The sequence below is a fragment of the Cervus canadensis genome, chromosome 1 (genome assembly GCF_019320065.1).
Source record: "Cervus canadensis isolate Bull #8, Minnesota chromosome 1, ASM1932006v1, whole genome shotgun sequence".
NCBI lineage: Eukaryota > Metazoa > Chordata > Mammalia > Artiodactyla > Cervidae > Cervus > Cervus canadensis.
In genome coordinates, this window is record NC_057386.1 from 32723053 (window position 1) to 32738217 (window position 15165).

Consider the following 15165-nt stretch of genomic DNA (forward strand, 5'->3'; position numbering starts at 1 on the left):
GGACGACCGGTAGAAGCAGGAAGAGTCGAGACCCCGGGTTACGGAGTGGCACCTGGACAGTGATCCTAGGAAGCAGGTTTCTCTGGTGCTCGAGGCAGTCCTGGAAGGCTGCTCGTGGGCGAGGCCGAGACCACTCCCTCCCACTTCCCCGACGTTATTTCCTGGGAGGAGTCGAAGCTCGCGGTCAAGAGCAGAGAGAGAATCCCAGACCCCTGCTCCACTGTGTTCTGCGTCGGGGCTGGTGGTCCCCGGGTGCGCACTAAGATCAGGGCACCGAGAATCACAGCCCTGGGACCGCAGAAAGCCTGGGACGACCTGTAAAGTCGTCCACGGTCGGTTTTGCGCGTCGGCTCGTTGGTCTAGGGGTATGATTCTCGCTTCGGGTGCGAGAGGTCCCGGGTTCAAATCCCGGACGAGCCCAGCCTTTGGCTTTTGCAGAAGCCAGAACGCCCTAATGTGATTCTCACTTGGAATGGCATTGAGGCTGGGTTGGAAAGAGATACGAGTGAACTGAGCGCTTCAAAGTGTGCAGATAGGTCTTTTGTTCTGAGTGGACACTCGGGGGTCAGGAAGGGGCTCACAGTGCACAGTGCTCAGGGCTGGGAAGAGGGAAGGCACTTCCGAACTAGGGCAAGCACTCGCTTTCTGCTCCCCCACATCCTGCTTGGTGCCACCCCTCGACCGCCAGAGCCTGGTTGCGTTTTAACTGATGTCAGTCAGCTTGTAGTAGTGGATGACAGGTAGTGAAACGGCTTGGGACCTATTCAGTTATGTCAGGGAGAGACCAAGGACTAGCAGAATTCAGGTCTCTGCAGCCTTGGAGTTCTGTGTCTCGGTAACACCTGCACGTTTTCGCCCTTCTGGGGACTCTCACTTAGTTATCGTCTAGAACGTGCATAGTATTGGGTCAGCATATCTTAGTGGATGGAAGGACAACATCCCCACCCAGGAACTTCACCCTTGGTATGCTGAGCTCCAAAAGATATAGATCAAGGATTTGAAGCAAGTTCATTCCAGCTCATTCCTCGTTAGTATAGTGGTGAGTATCCCCGCCTGTCACGCGGGAGACCGGGGTTCGATTCCCCGACGGGGAGGGGTAAACAACGTGTTTTGTTCTTTCTCCTTTTTTTTTACCGCTGTTAGAACCTTACTGTTTATTTCTGAAGTACCTGTCCGGAGTCATGGGATGGAGATAAAAAGAAGACTGGAAGAAAAAGAAAAGCAGAAGAAGAGAAATGATTTGTCCTGACTCAAACTCACATTCTAAATTTCAAGTTAATGTTTTATTTCAAGTAACTTGCATTTTAAGTGTGCGGCTAAATTAATTGTTCTCTCCATTCAATACGTTTATGAGCTATTATCCTCACTGTTCAGTAAGCTTATTAAATCCGTTTAGTTGACGATAATTTAAAAAACACAAGAAGGGAGACAGAAGATAACTGCACCAGTGTAATTCATGAAGGATCTTTTTAAAAAAAGAAAGAAAGAAAAAGGAAAACACCTTGCGTTGGCCGGGAATCGAACCCGGGTCAACTGCTTGGAAGGCAGCTATGCTCACCACTATACCACCAACGCTGTATACTTTATTAAGATTCCCGGAATTCCTTAATAGTTAGATCTACAGGGTCCTGGTTTCAGTGATCCAAGACTGAGACTGAATTAGGACCTAGGCGTGAGAAGGACAAAAGCGACGAGAACACAGAAATAATGGGTGTGGTGTACGAAGCACCCACGTGTGAGCAGCGCTTGGCTCCGGGCACCGCCAATGCGCTGCACTCACCACGCTAGAGACTGTGTGATTATACCCAGATAGAAACCAAAGTCAAGAGAGGCCAAGTGAAGGAGGCGCGGCAGTTGTGCACCGACACTTCATTAGCCCCGGAAACTCCAGAAATAAATCTCAAACACATGAAATAGTTTGTTGAGTAACCTCAAAGTGCACCGAAGTTAAAGAATTGAGCTTTAAACCAAGTGCCACTAAACACGACTTGTCGGGAGGATGGTTAATACCGTAGTGAGCGCCGGTCCAGCCCACTGGCCGCTCGAAGAACCACGATGACAAAGACCGGGGTGGGGCCTAAGAGTAAAACCCCTCCCATTAATGATGACGATGCATCTGTTCTGGAGATCCGTCAAAGCGCGGCCTCGGGAAGGCCTCGTGGCGCAACGGTAGCGCGTCTGACTCCAGATCAGAAGGTTGCGTGTTCAAATCACGTCGGGGTCAAAGCATTATTTTCGGTGTGATAAGCTTTTCAACTGAGATTTATTTTTCGGGTAAGGAAAAAAAAAAAAAGAGCATCGTGTTATTATATGGAAAAATATGGAAACCTGAGTGTTTCTGTAATTTTTTCCCCCTAAAGCGTCTGAGTTTTCTCCTAAAATACAAATTTTGAAACTTTTATTTTCATCTTACCGTTTCCTTCAAATCAACCAATTAAAATAGTAATACCTTTAATCTCATAGATATTTTAGATATCTTAACACAGAAACTGTTTATCAATTGTTCACCAATTCTTGTTCAGAAAATATATTTTGGAGCAATAAATGTTTTTTATCGGAAAAAAAGTAGCAATAACGAATAATTTTAAAGTAATAATGATTGTTCATAGTCCTCTTAAAGGAGTGATTTAATTTTTGGCAGTTTAAGTTCCACTTGACAGTGGTGTTCATAATTTTGTACTCCATTATTTTCACTTATCGTTGTTGTAGGAATAGAATTCTATTGTCTTTATAATTATTATTTTAAAGACCATCTGAATTCAAGGACAATGCTGTAAGTCATTAAACAATTCTGAAGTTAGACATTCTGGCTATCTTGTTATCTGCGGTTTTGTTTTTTCTCATTATCTAAAATGTTACCATGTACATTCTTTTTTTTTTTTTTTTGCCTCTGCTGAATTTGGTCTACAACATGAATTTCTGAAACACCAGTTCCAGAGTTCAAAGAGTTCCTTAACTGAACAGCTAACTGCACTGCTGTCCAACAGGTTGTTAATATTTCAACTAAAAGCGATTTTTCTTTTTTCTTTTCTTTTTCTCTCTTTTTAAAACATCAAGTATGTTTCAATTATTATGTTCTTGTATTTGGTTCATTATTTTTAATGGTTTTAGTCATCTCTGATGTTCTCTCCATGAAGTAGAACATAGGGGTATTGAAAAAAAACTATTTTGTATTTAATTTGTAGGAATCAAGACCATCCCCAAGAAAAAAAAATGCAAAAAAGCAAAATGGCTCTCCGAGGAGGCCTTACAAATAGCTGTGAAAAGAAGAGAAGCGAAAAGAAAAGGAGAAAAGAAAAGATATATGCATTTGAATGCAGAGCTCCAAAGAATAGCAAGGAGAGAGAAGAAAGCCTTCCTCAGGGATCAATGCAAAGAAATAGAGGAAAACAACAGAATGGGAAAGACTAGAGATCTCTTCAAGAAAATTAGAGATACCAAGGGAACATTTCATGCAAAGATGGGCTCAATAAAGGACAGAAATGGTAAGGACCTAACAGAACCAGAAGATATTAAGAAGAGGTGGCAAGAATACACAGAATAACTGAACGAAAAAGATCTTCACAGATAATCACGATGATGTGATCACTCACCTAGAGCCAGACATCCTGGAATGTAAAGTCAGGTGGGCCTTAGGAAGCATCACTACGAACAAAGCTAGTGGAGGTGATGGAATTCCAGTTGAGCTATTTCAAATCCTGAAAGATGTTGCTGTGAAAGTGCTGCACTCAATATGCCAGCAAATCTGGAAAACTCAGCAGTGGCCACAGGACTGGAAAAGGTCAGTTTTCATTCCAATCCCAAAGAAAGGCAATGCCAAAGAATGCTCAAACTACTGCACAATGGCACTCATCTCACATGATAGTAAAGTAATGCTCAAAACTCTCCAAGCCAGGCTTCAGCAATATGTGAACCGTGAATTTCCAGATGTTCAAGCTGGTTTTAGAAAAGGCAGAGGAACCAGAGATCAAATTGCCAACATCCTCTGGATCATCGAAAAAGCAGGAGAGTTCCAGAAAAACATCTATTTCTGCTTTATTGATTATGCCAAAGCCTTTGACTGTGTGGATCACAATAAACTGTGGAAAATTCTGAAAGAGATGGGAATACCAGACCACCTGACCTGCCTCTTGAGAAACCTGTATGCAGGTCAGGAAGCAACAGTTAGAACTGGACATGGAACAACAGACTGGTTCCAAATAGGAAAAGGAGTACGTCAGGGCTATATATTGTCACCCTGCTTATTGAACTTATATGCAGAGTATGTCATGCGAAAGTGATGGGACTGGATGCCATGTTCTTAGTTTTCCGGTCCCATCACTTCATGGCAAATAGATGGGGAAACAGTGGAAACAGTGGCTGACTTTATTTTTCTGGGCTCCAAAATTACTGCAGATGGTGATTGCAGCAATGAAATTAAAAGACGCTTACTCCTTGGAAGGAAAGATATGATCAACCCAGACAGCATGTTAAAAAGCAGAGACTTAAAAAAAAAAAAAAAAAGCAGAGACTTTACTTTGCCGACAAAGGCACAGTCAAGCCTATGGTTTTCCCAGTGGTCATGTATGGATGTGAGAGTTGGACTATAAAGAAAGCTGAGCACCGAAGAAGTGATGCTTTTGAACTGCGGTGTTGGAGATGGTGTTGGAGAAGACTCTTGAGAGTCCCTTGGACTGCAAGGAGATCCAACCAGTCCATCCTAAAGGAGATCAGTCCTGGGTGTTCACTGGAAGGACTGATGCTGAAGCTGAAACTCCAATACTTTGGCCACCTGATGTGAAAAGCTGACTCATTTGAAAGACCCTGCTGCTGGGAAAGATTGAGGGCAGGAGGAGAAGGGGACGACAGAGGATGAGATGGTTGGATGGCATCACCGACCCGATGGACATGGGTTTGGGTGGACTCTGGGAGTTGATGATGGACAGGGAGGCCTGGCATGCTGCGGTTCATGGGGTTGCAAAGAGTCGGACACGACTGAGCAACTGAACAAATATACTCCAGACTTCACTGTGGTCATTATAAGTCCAGCGCTACCTGTATTTTTGCTGCTTCTGGTATACTGGGGGAAAAAACAAAGAAATTTCGGCTATCCACTCCATTGGCTTTGTCTTTCCCAGTGGGGAATTTCTTCTTTGACATCGCTTTCCTTTGTTACTGTAACAGGCTTGGGCTGCAGAAGAGGAATGTAGGCCTTTTCCACAGCACACAAAACAGACACCCACTCAGCCTGCAATCTGCGCCTCGCTCTCCTCTCTTCTCCTTAATCCGAGGACTGCCTTCTGTCAGAGGGTGTGTCACGTGTACCAAGATAGAGGCTGACAATCCACCAGCCTTTGTTGCAGTACCCAAATGTGCTCTATTGAGAACTGCTGATGATTTAGCACCGGGAGAGCTCAGGAACTCTGGCCACCTAATACTGAAAAAGGGTGAGGCTGGCAGTCGGGAGTCCTGCACCTGCCTTAGTGTCTGCATAAACCAGGGCACCTTTAAGGAGATACAAAATGGTAATTTTCTCATTCTCTTTCCTTCTACATTAAAACAGCGTTTTTATTGGAGTATAGTTGATTTACAATATTGTGTTAGTCTCTGCGGTACAGCAAAGTGAGTCAGTTATGCATATACATATATTCACTCTTTATTATTATTATTATTATTATTTTGCTTCCCTTGTGGCTCAGCTGGTAAAGAATCCTCCAGAAATGAGGGAGACATGGGTTCAATCCCTGGGTTGGGAAGATCCCCTGGCAAAGGGAAAGTCTTCCCACTCCAAGATTCTGGCCTGGAGAATTCCATGGACTGTATAGTCCATGGGGTCGCAAAGAGTCAGACACAACTGAGTGAATTTCACTCACTTTTTTTAGATTCTTTTTGCATATGTAAGTGTCAATACAGAGCATTGAATAGAGTTCCTTATGCTATACAACATATCTTTATTAATTATCTATTTTATATATAGTAGCATACATATGTCAATCCCAATTTCCCAGTTTATCCCTCTCCCCTTCCCAACCATAAATTTGTTTTCTACATCTGTGACTCTTTCTGTTTTGTAAATAAATTCATTTGTATCACTTTTTTTAGATTCCACATATAAGCGGTATCATGCAATATTTTTTATTGCTGCACTTTTTTTTTTTTTTGCCACACAGCGTGGCTTGCAGGACTTCATGCCATCCCTGACCAGGGTTTGAACCTAGGACAAGGGCAGTGAAAGAGCCAAATTGGAACCACTAGACCTCTAGGGAAGGAACTGAGAGATTTACTTTTAATTAGCCTGTGTCTGTGTTGATTTTATCATGTTCATGCATATTTAAAAGTCAGGAGTCTTCCCTGGTAGTACAGTGGATAAGGATCCCCCTCTATCAATTCAGGGGACAGGGGTTCAATCCCTATTCCAGGAAGATTTCACATACCACGGAACAACTAAGCCCCTACACCACAACTACTGAGCGTGGGCACTAGAGGCGGCAGTGGTACAACTACTGAAGCTGGTGGGCCTAGAGCCTGTTCTCCATAAACAAGAGAAGCAACCATAATGAGAAACCCACACACAGCCAAGAAGAGTACCCTGGCTCACCCCAATTAGAGAAAGCGGTGCGCAGCAACAAAGACCAAGTGCAACCAAAAAATAAATAAAAATCAGTACATCAACAGAATGGGTAAATTTCAAAAATGTTGAATGAGAAAAGTCAGACACCAGAGAATATATTCTGTATGGTCCTGTTTGCATAGGTCAAGACAGGCAAAACCAGTCTGTGAGGGAGACTGGATATTGAGTCTGCCTCATCAGAGAGAACAGAGCACCATTCTGGATGGGGCTGGACTGGAGGTAGATTGGTGGTACTCAGTGTGGTCCACAGACTGGTGCCACTTCATGAAATGTTACTTTCAGGTTCAGGATGAGTAGAGAATTTGAGAGTTAAGTATTTTAAAAGCTCTACAGCATTTGGCAGAGTACTTTTATAAATACTATGCTATGCTGTGCTTAGTCGTGTCCAACTCTTTGCGACCCCATGGACTGTAGCCCGTAGGGCTCTTCTGTCCATGGGGGATTCTCCAGGCAAGAATACTGAAGTGGGTTACCATTATAAATACTAGTTATAACCAAAATATGTAGTCTTGTAATTTTTATATTTTTTATACTTTATTTTTCAAGGAATTCATTTTTAGTGTATGTTGTAAAAGTATCAATTTGTGATAGATTGAAAATACTTAAAACTGGTTCTTCCCTACCGATCATTTGAGAAGCACTGGGGTAAATAACAGAGATTCTGTTCACTAAGTTGAACAGGCAGCTGATGGTTGCCTAGCTGCCAGGACAGATAGGTTTTGTTTTGCTTTGTTTTTTATGAATAATGCAAATCTCGATTTTATGCTGGCCCATCAACTATTTCTGAAAGGCCAAATGTCTTCTGATATAATGTGCAAGTGGGAATATAAAGACTCCAGTGGCAGAGAAACTGTATGGGGATCCACCAGGCATATCCCACCCATGCACAAGGTCCCTGACAGGTTCTAGAAAAGTCTCCTTTCACTAGATTATGAGGGATAAAGTATACTGCAAGTGATAGGATTTTTCTAAAGCTCTTCATTAGCTAGTCACTCTATGCCACATATGTTGTTAAAGGCACTGAAATTGAAATGGGATCCCTGATTCTGGGAAGTGGTGTTGGGCTGACCCTGAATGAAAACAGCATCACATTTCCAGAAGCAAATGCTTTTTTCACTGGTGGCCATATTCATCAAATCTCTAGAGATACATCATGCACAGATTTACAACTTTAAAGAAATCATGGGCTCCCAACAGTAAAATTGTAAGCAACTGTGGCACCCTCCAGTTTCTACCAGTGTGGTCCCTAGCTGCTTTAACTGTAGGGGCTGGAAGACAAAGTTACTTTATCAGCCGCCTTTGCAGTAGTCATGTGATAGGGAAGCCCGACACAGTTTTAGCCCAGGAGAAATCTACTGAGAACTTTCTTTTTTGGCCCCAAGTGTGGCTTCTGGGGATCTTAGTTCCCCCAACCAGGGTTTAACCCTGTCCCTCCACAGTGAGAGCATCGAGTCCTAACCACTGAACCACCAGGGAATTCCTATACTGGGGACTTTTAGAAAGTCTTCTGCTTTTTCTGTTAAAAGAAAGAGACAGCTGGCATTCATCTTGAAGTCGCAAGGGGAATGTTAAGAGAATCACAGAAGAGGTCAATCCAGACCTCTAACATTGTTCAGTTCCTGAGCCAGCTTACCTACTTTCTGATTTATTGTGGAAGAGAAAATAGATGTTTGTTGTATGTGCCATTGTTAGCTGAGTTTCCTGTTACTTGCAGCCAAAAGCGTTGTGAACTGATCTAGAAACCCATTTGGACTTATTTAATTTACATCGGGTTGAATCATATGAAATTGGTGTTTTCTGTAGGTCAGAATGATTGTCAGCTTTGCATCATTCAACCCAAATAACTACTAACACTCTAGATCTGTAGATGCGTATCGGTTAGTATGCTTATGACAGCAAATACCAAAACTCGTAACTTAGTGCATTAGGGAAGGAGACGGATTGGCTCATGGAAGAAAACCTAGTTGCTTTTGTTAGCCTGCCAGGCTCCTCTGTTCTTGGGATTTCCCAGGAAAGAATACTGGAGCCGGTTGCCATTTCCTGCTCCAGGGGATCCCACCGACAGGGAGTCGAACTCACGCCTCCTGCTTTGGCAGGCGGATTCTCCATCGCTGAGCTACCAGATAAGTCCAGTTCATACATATACACAAGAAGACATTCCAGATTATATTGATGACTTAAATTTTAAAAACAAAACACCAATAAGACTATTTGAGGCTTGAGGAAAACTCTTCCTAAGCTAAAACCCTGGCTCTCATTCTGCTTTTTCCATTGGGCCCCTGGAGCTACGTCATGGGACACTTAGCCAATGAGAATTGGGCATGGGCAGCAGTCTCAACCAATGGGACCCGGGCGGGAGATTTGAAAGGACCTCGGCGGGGGTGAGGGGGCGCGGCCGGACAGATTCAGTTGTTGCCAGCGGCCAAGGTACCACGGGTTTCTTTCGGGATTCTTGCTCCGGGAGAGGCCAGGTGATCCGGCAGGTTGGTTGCTCTAGGGTGGAGAAAGGGGTCCTGGAAGGAGTGAGGCCGGTAGCAGGGTGGAGGCGGAGAGGCGAGTGCGGGGATGCGCTCTGATGAAGCCAGCTTTTGGACTTGCGCCCTTTCACCAACTCCTCCCCTCCCCCACCACCCCTCTTCGGCAAACACTTCCGGCTAGGTCGATCAGACCCCTCACTTCTCTCTCCTTTTTTTTTTTTTCTTTTTTTGCTTCTCACGGCTGTATTTCTCTTCTCTGCCCAGTTCCCTCCCCCTTTCCCTCTACGGATGGCCCAGAAGGAGAACGCCTACCCCTGGCCCTATGGCCGGCAGACGGTAAGGGCTTTCTCACTTCCCCTCTCCCAGAGGCGACCAGCCTGGCGACTTCCTGCTTGCAGATTCGAGATTCTGCAGAGGGCGATCCTCTTAGCACTTTTCTCCTAGCTTTGCACCAGCGCATGGGCCCCAGTCAGGTCATTTGTAGCCACATCGTATCCGGTGCTACCAGTTTGAATTTGACCAGCCTGTGAGGACCTCTGCAGAGCTGAGCCTACTTGTCACATACAAATGGCGTCTGGGACTGAGCAGGCAGGGTCTGGCCTGTTAGGCCATGAATCTCAACTGTTGTCCTGAAAAAATAGGCTAGGCAGGAAATAGATATAGGGTATTTATTTATTTATTTTTTGATATAGGGTATTTAGATGAGTTTATAACTTTAAAAGGTCCAAGAGAAGTCTTACTTAAGAATTTGGATTTTAATAACTGGTGTGACATATGCATCTAAAAGGTTTTATTTTCCAGTGAATCTACCCCCTGATTTGAAATGCTAGCATTATTGTATATATTAAATTCCCACTTATATGTGGATCTATTTCTGGACTCCATTTTGTTCAACTTGCTTATTTGTAAATCCTAAATTCGCTGTTTATGAACAAGTCTGTAGGAGCACTGAGGCTCTTTCTCTCTTGGTTAAAGAAGAAGGGGCCCAACATGAGCTTTGTTCTCTATTGGTGGGGCTTGAGTATCCTGGAGGGTCCCTCTATCCCCTTGTCCATCAGCTCCCTCCCTGGTGAAGCTCTGAATGGGAAGGCTGAATGAGATGACACTGTCATGTCTACACCAGTCACTCCCAAAAGAAAGGGGTGTGTATTACTCACAAGTTGAAAGTGACAAGTGCTCCAGGACCATTAGAATAGCCTTCAGTGTCCCTAAAGCCTGTTGTTGCAAAGGGGTAAATACTGAGATTTGCTGAACACTCAAGGCCCCAAAGGATTTTATCTGAGCCTTAACAGACTGAGCTTAGGGGACTGTGAGAATACCTCTGTTCTGAAGCTCCTTGAATTGTAGGTGTTCATTACCGCAGCCTCTACTGCCCCCTGGGGTAGGGGGCTGGGTAAATGAGTGGTGTTATGGACAAGACTGAGTAGCAAAATTATGGTTTCACTGTTCCTCTTTGAACTGGGGATGGGGTGGGGTAGGTGGGTGGCTTTATAGCAAGCCCTGAAATGCTGCTTGTAGCGCATTCCAACCCGGTCACCGGGATAAAGGCACCCTCAGAGCTCCCCTCTGGTCCTTCTCAGGCTCAGCCTGGCCTGAACACCCTGCCCCAGAGAGTCCTCCGGAAGGATCCTGTCACCCCTTCAGCGCTTGTCCTCATGAGTCGCTCCAATGCCCAGCCCACAGGTAAACTAGCACAAAGGGAGGGGATTGACCTGAGGGAACTTGGGTCTGCAGAGGGTGGGTGGGGATGAAAATATCAAAGGATGGCCTCAAATTCCCTGTTCTTTCCTTAGCTGCCCCTGGTCAGAAGGTGGTGGAGAACAGCAGTGGGACCCCCAACATCCCGAAGTAAGCTCCCCAAGCTTTGGGGTGGCAACAGAGGGGGTGGGACAAAGGCAGGAGGAGGAGGGATGCAGGCGAGAAAGCCTGATCCATCCTCATTTCCCCTGGAAGAGAAGCAGGACTGCAGGCAGGAGGGGTGGAGGCGCAGGGAGAAGGCAAACACCTCAGAGGACCGACTAACCACTGCTCAGCTGCTCCACCACTGCCTCCCAAACAGGCGTTCCTTCACAATCGATGACTTTGAGATTGGGCGTCCTCTGGGCAAAGGCAAGTTTGGAAATGTGTACTTGGCTCGGGAGAAGAAAAGCCATTTCATCGTGGCGCTCAAAGTCCTCTTCAAGTCTCAGATTGAGAAGGAGGGTGTGGAGCACCAGCTGCGTAGAGAGATCGAAATCCAAGCCCATCTACAGTATGCTCAACGTCCCCTGAGCCAGAGCCCCCTGCCGCCCCAACCCCACTCTTCCTCCAACCCCACCACATCTGGACTGTCTTCTCTGCAGCTGTGGCCACGCAGCCCCAATGAGCTCTCAATCCCAGCCAGAGCCTTGAATCCAGAAAATCACCTCCAGTCCCCACTTAGGACTCCCACCTGGCTTCCCCTATCTGGCCCAGACCTGACCCAGTTTGCCCCAATGCGACCTGTCATCTTTCCCATTTCCTTAGGCCAGAATGCAGCCTGATGCCTCCTCTGTCTCCTCTCCCAGACATCCCAACATCTTGCGTCTCTACAACTATTTCTATGACCGGCGAAGGATCTACTTGATTCTGGAGTATGCCCCCCGAGGGGAGCTCTACAAGGAGCTGCAGAAGAGCCGAACTTTTGATGAGCAGCGAACAGCCACGGTCGGGGCGGGTGGGCACCTGGGGCACTGGCAGGGGCCTGGAGGCTGGGGGGATGCCGTTTGCAGCCCGGGGTCAGTCCCTGTCTGACTGTCTGTCATTGGCCCCCCAGATCATGGAGGAGCTGGCAGATGCTCTGACGTATTGCCATGCGAAGAAGGTGATTCACAGAGACATCAAGCCAGAGAACCTGCTCTTGGGGCTCCGGGGAGAGCTGAAGATTGCTGACTTCGGCTGGTCGGTGCATGCCCCCTCCCTGAGGTATGGTGGGCCAGGAGGCCAACCCTGGGTATGAAGCCCCTCAAAATAAAACCCCTCCAGATCTTGTTACCCAGAGACATTTTGGGTTCTCATGTAAATATATAGACACAGCAATATCTTTACAAAAATAGGAGACTCTGGGAGTTCCCTGCTGGTCCAGTGGTTAGGACTCCAGCTTTCACTGCAGGGGGCCCAGGTTCAATGCAACCTTAGTTCCCTGGTCAAGGGAACTAAGATCCTGCAAACCATGCAGTGTGGCCAAAAACAAAAATAGGAGACTCAGTTTTGTCACCCAGATTTCTCACTTGAAACATTGGGACCTTCTTGCCATATCACTGAGAATACTCCCACATCATTTTTAATGGCTTCATAGTATTGCACAGTAGAGATGTAACGTGATTGAGCAACATGCGGTTGATGGACATCTGAAATTTTTCCTTTAATTCTAAGGTGAACGTTGCCCTCATATCTGATTTAAGGTATGGCCCTCAGTGTGGAAATGCAGAGGCAGTGTGTTAGCCCCACTCCTACCCCAAAGACCCCATCAGAGCCTGGATGGAAGACCCCTGGCACATCCTGGAGTCTGGGCTCCCTGTCAGGCTGCAGGGAAAGGAGGGAAAGTCTGGATCTGAGATCCCTGCCCATTCACCCCCCCAGGAGGAAGACAATGTGCGGCACTCTGGACTACCTGCCCCCAGAGATGATTGAGGGGCGCACGCACAATGAGAAGGTGGACCTGTGGTGCATTGGTGTGCTCTGCTACGAGCTGCTGGTGGGAAACCCACCCTTTGAGAGTGCTTCCCACAATGAGACGTACCGGCGCATTGTCAAGGTGTGAGGCTGGCCCCCAGGGTCTAGCTGGAGTTTGTGCCAGCTCAGGGGCTGGGGCAGGGAGTGGGCACACTGTTGCTGTTGATGTTAAACCCCGCTAATAGAGTGGGAAGTGGAGGCAAAAGCAGCCAGGATGAAGCCCTTCTCTCCTTCTTGCAGGTGGACCTAAAGTTCCCTCCTTCTGTGCCCGTGGGAGCCCAGGACCTCATCTCCAAGCTGCTCAAGCATAACCCCTCAGAACGCCTGCCACTGGCCCAGGTCTCAGCCCACCCTTGGGTCCGGGCCCACTCTCGCAGGGTGCTGCCTCCCTCCGCCCCTCAGTCTGTCCCCTGAAATGTCCGTCATTTTCTCAGTTGTGTCTGTCTGTATATGTGTAGTTAGGAGGAGGGGGGTGTCCCCAGCCTGTTTCTGCATCTGTCTTCCACCTCCTCTTTATTTAATAAAGGCTGAAGCTTTTTGTACTGATGAGTGTAGATGTTTACAGGTGGCGACTGCTGTGGAGGGAAGTCATCACCTGTGGGGAGGAGGTGAGGGAGTTGCCCATGAGGGGCACTGGGGTGGGCACGGCATCACCACCCCTGGCAGCACCCCTCAGCACTGAAAGCAACCTCTCAGCTCTAACCCCATCTGGTCAGCTCCCAACCATCCCACTTCCACATCTTTTCTTTCCCCTGCTCTGGTTCCCAGGCCTGGGGATGCTGGGGACCTTGGCGCCACCTTGCTATGCCTGCACACCAGCCATCACCAGCCATCTCCATCCACCTTCTCTTATTACTCCCTCTTAGTTGACCTCTAATCTTTCCCTTTCCTGGGTCAGTCTTGCTCACCCAGGAGCAATTAAAGTTGTCTTTTTTGTTTGTTTTTCTGCTCTGGTGAGGATTTAGCACAGGAGTAAATAGAAGCTGATGGTATCTTGTTCCTGACCTAAGGTTTCACTGCTATGTATGATGCTTGCAATATGGTGCTTCCTGTAGGTTTTGTTTTGGCCACCCGGAGCAGCATGCAGGATCTTAAGTTTCTCTGACCAGGGGACAAACCCATTCCCCTTGCAGTGGAAGCTTGGAGTCCTAACCACTGGACTGTCAGGGAAATCTCTTGCTGTAAGTTTTTGATACATGTCTTTTATCAGGTTAAGGAAGACCTGGGCTCTTCCTAGTTAATGGTTTGGTGTTTTTTGAAGAATGAACAGGTGTTAAGTTTCACCTAATGCTTTTTCTGCATGTGTTTATTATTTGTACTTTTAAGCCATGTGGTGAAGAACATCAATAAAGTTTCTTTTTTTTTAAAGTTTCTTATTTTTATTTCATCTCAGATATTCATGCTATATTCAATTCCTAGGGCTACTGTAACAAATTACCACAAACCTGGGTGGTTTTAAACAGCAGAAATGGATTCTCTGACAGTTCTAGAGGCCAGAAGTCCATGATCAAGGTGTCAGTAGCACCACCCTCCCATATATGCCTCTAGGGAAAAATCCTGCCTTGCCTTTTCCATCTTCATGTGACTCCAGGCACTTCATGGCTTGTGGCTACATCACTCCAAGCTCTGCTTCTGTCTTCACACAGCCTTCCTGTCTTCGCTTTTCTCTCCTCTATGTCTTAAAAGAACACTAGCAATTTGATTTATGGCTCACCTAGATAATCCAGGATAATGTTTTCTCACAATCCTTAATTATATCTGCAAAGACCCTTTCCCCAAAAAACACTGCATTCATTGCTTCCAGAGGTTAAGACACTGACATATCTTTTAGGGGGCTACCAGTCAACCCACTACATATGCCCACAGATTAAAATAATTGAAGGACAGTATAGGGCTTAAAAAAACAAAAAACCAACAGTCTTCCCATTTCTCTCTCCCTAGAGACAAATCCTTTTGGATTTGTTCCAAATCCTTTTACAGTTTTGCTTTGTTTTTGGTATTTACTTTGTTATCTCCAAATCACATGCTTCTGTCACTACTTTACATTTTCAGTTTTAGGCTTTAATCTATCATTTTCCTGATACAAAATGTAAGGACTTCATTCTTTAACTCCACTGCCACCAGACACAAGGGCATTTTCTGTCCCTACATCCTAATGATGTAGTTATATCATAATTTTGGTTGATTTATTCATTTGACAATAGTTACTGAGTGCTCCTGCAGCCCAGGTGCTGTTCTAGAGGCTGAGAGGTGAATAAATGAGAAAAAAAAATCTTCAACTCAGGAAGCTTGCAAAAAGTGGTTGCAATTGTAAACAGATTGTAAGGGGAGGCCTCACTGAAAAGATACTATTTGAAAAATGACTTGAAGGAGAAAAAAAGGTGA

At 45.9% G+C, this 15165-nt stretch overlaps 1 protein-coding gene, 1 long non-coding RNA gene and 4 other non-coding genes across 11 annotated transcripts in view; 4 read left to right on the forward strand and 2 right to left on the reverse strand.

The window, feature by feature from the left end:
* Positions 1–189, reverse strand: part of LOC122445479 — an 8322-nt gene extending 8133 nt beyond the window's left edge. The window contains exon 1 of the long non-coding RNA XR_006270539.1: positions 53–189. This is a non-coding gene — a long non-coding RNA (uncharacterized LOC122445479). The remainder of the gene's footprint in view (positions 1–52) is intronic.
* Positions 190–348: 159 nt separating this feature from the next.
* TRNAP-CGG lies at positions 349–420 on the forward strand. Its single transcript has one exon. It is a non-coding gene; the product is annotated as a tRNA-Pro (tRNA).
* Positions 421–1022: 602 nt separating this feature from the next.
* On the forward strand, positions 1023–1094 carry TRNAD-GUC. The gene has a single exon. It is a non-coding gene; the product is annotated as a tRNA-Asp (tRNA).
* A 409-nt stretch (positions 1095–1503) lies between these two features.
* Positions 1504–1575, reverse strand: TRNAG-UCC. Its single transcript has one exon. It is a non-coding gene; the product is annotated as a tRNA-Gly (tRNA).
* Positions 1576–2152: 577 nt separating this feature from the next.
* On the forward strand, positions 2153–2224 carry TRNAW-CCA. The gene has a single exon. It is a non-coding gene; the product is annotated as a tRNA-Trp (tRNA).
* Positions 2225–8951: 6727 nt separating this feature from the next.
* Positions 8952–14138, forward strand: AURKB (aurora kinase B). 6 transcript variants are annotated; one of them, XM_043474731.1, is made up of 9 exons: positions 8952–9093; positions 9352–9423; positions 10668–10770; positions 10881–10935; positions 11147–11338; positions 11634–11772; positions 11882–12030; positions 12688–12862; positions 13021–14138. In XM_043474731.1, exons 2-9 carry the CDS (start codon positions 9376–9378, stop codon positions 13192–13194), a joined length of 1035 nt encoding a protein of 344 aa, XP_043330666.1. In that variant the 5' UTR covers positions 8952–9093; positions 9352–9375; the 3' UTR covers positions 13195–14138. The 6 variants fall into 6 exon arrangements, with proteins under 6 accessions (XP_043330666.1, XP_043330691.1, XP_043330682.1 ...); XM_043474756.1 differs by having other exon boundaries at positions 8986–9037; XM_043474740.1 differs by having other exon boundaries at positions 9009–9081.
* The last annotated feature ends 1027 nt before the right edge of the window (positions 14139–15165 follow it).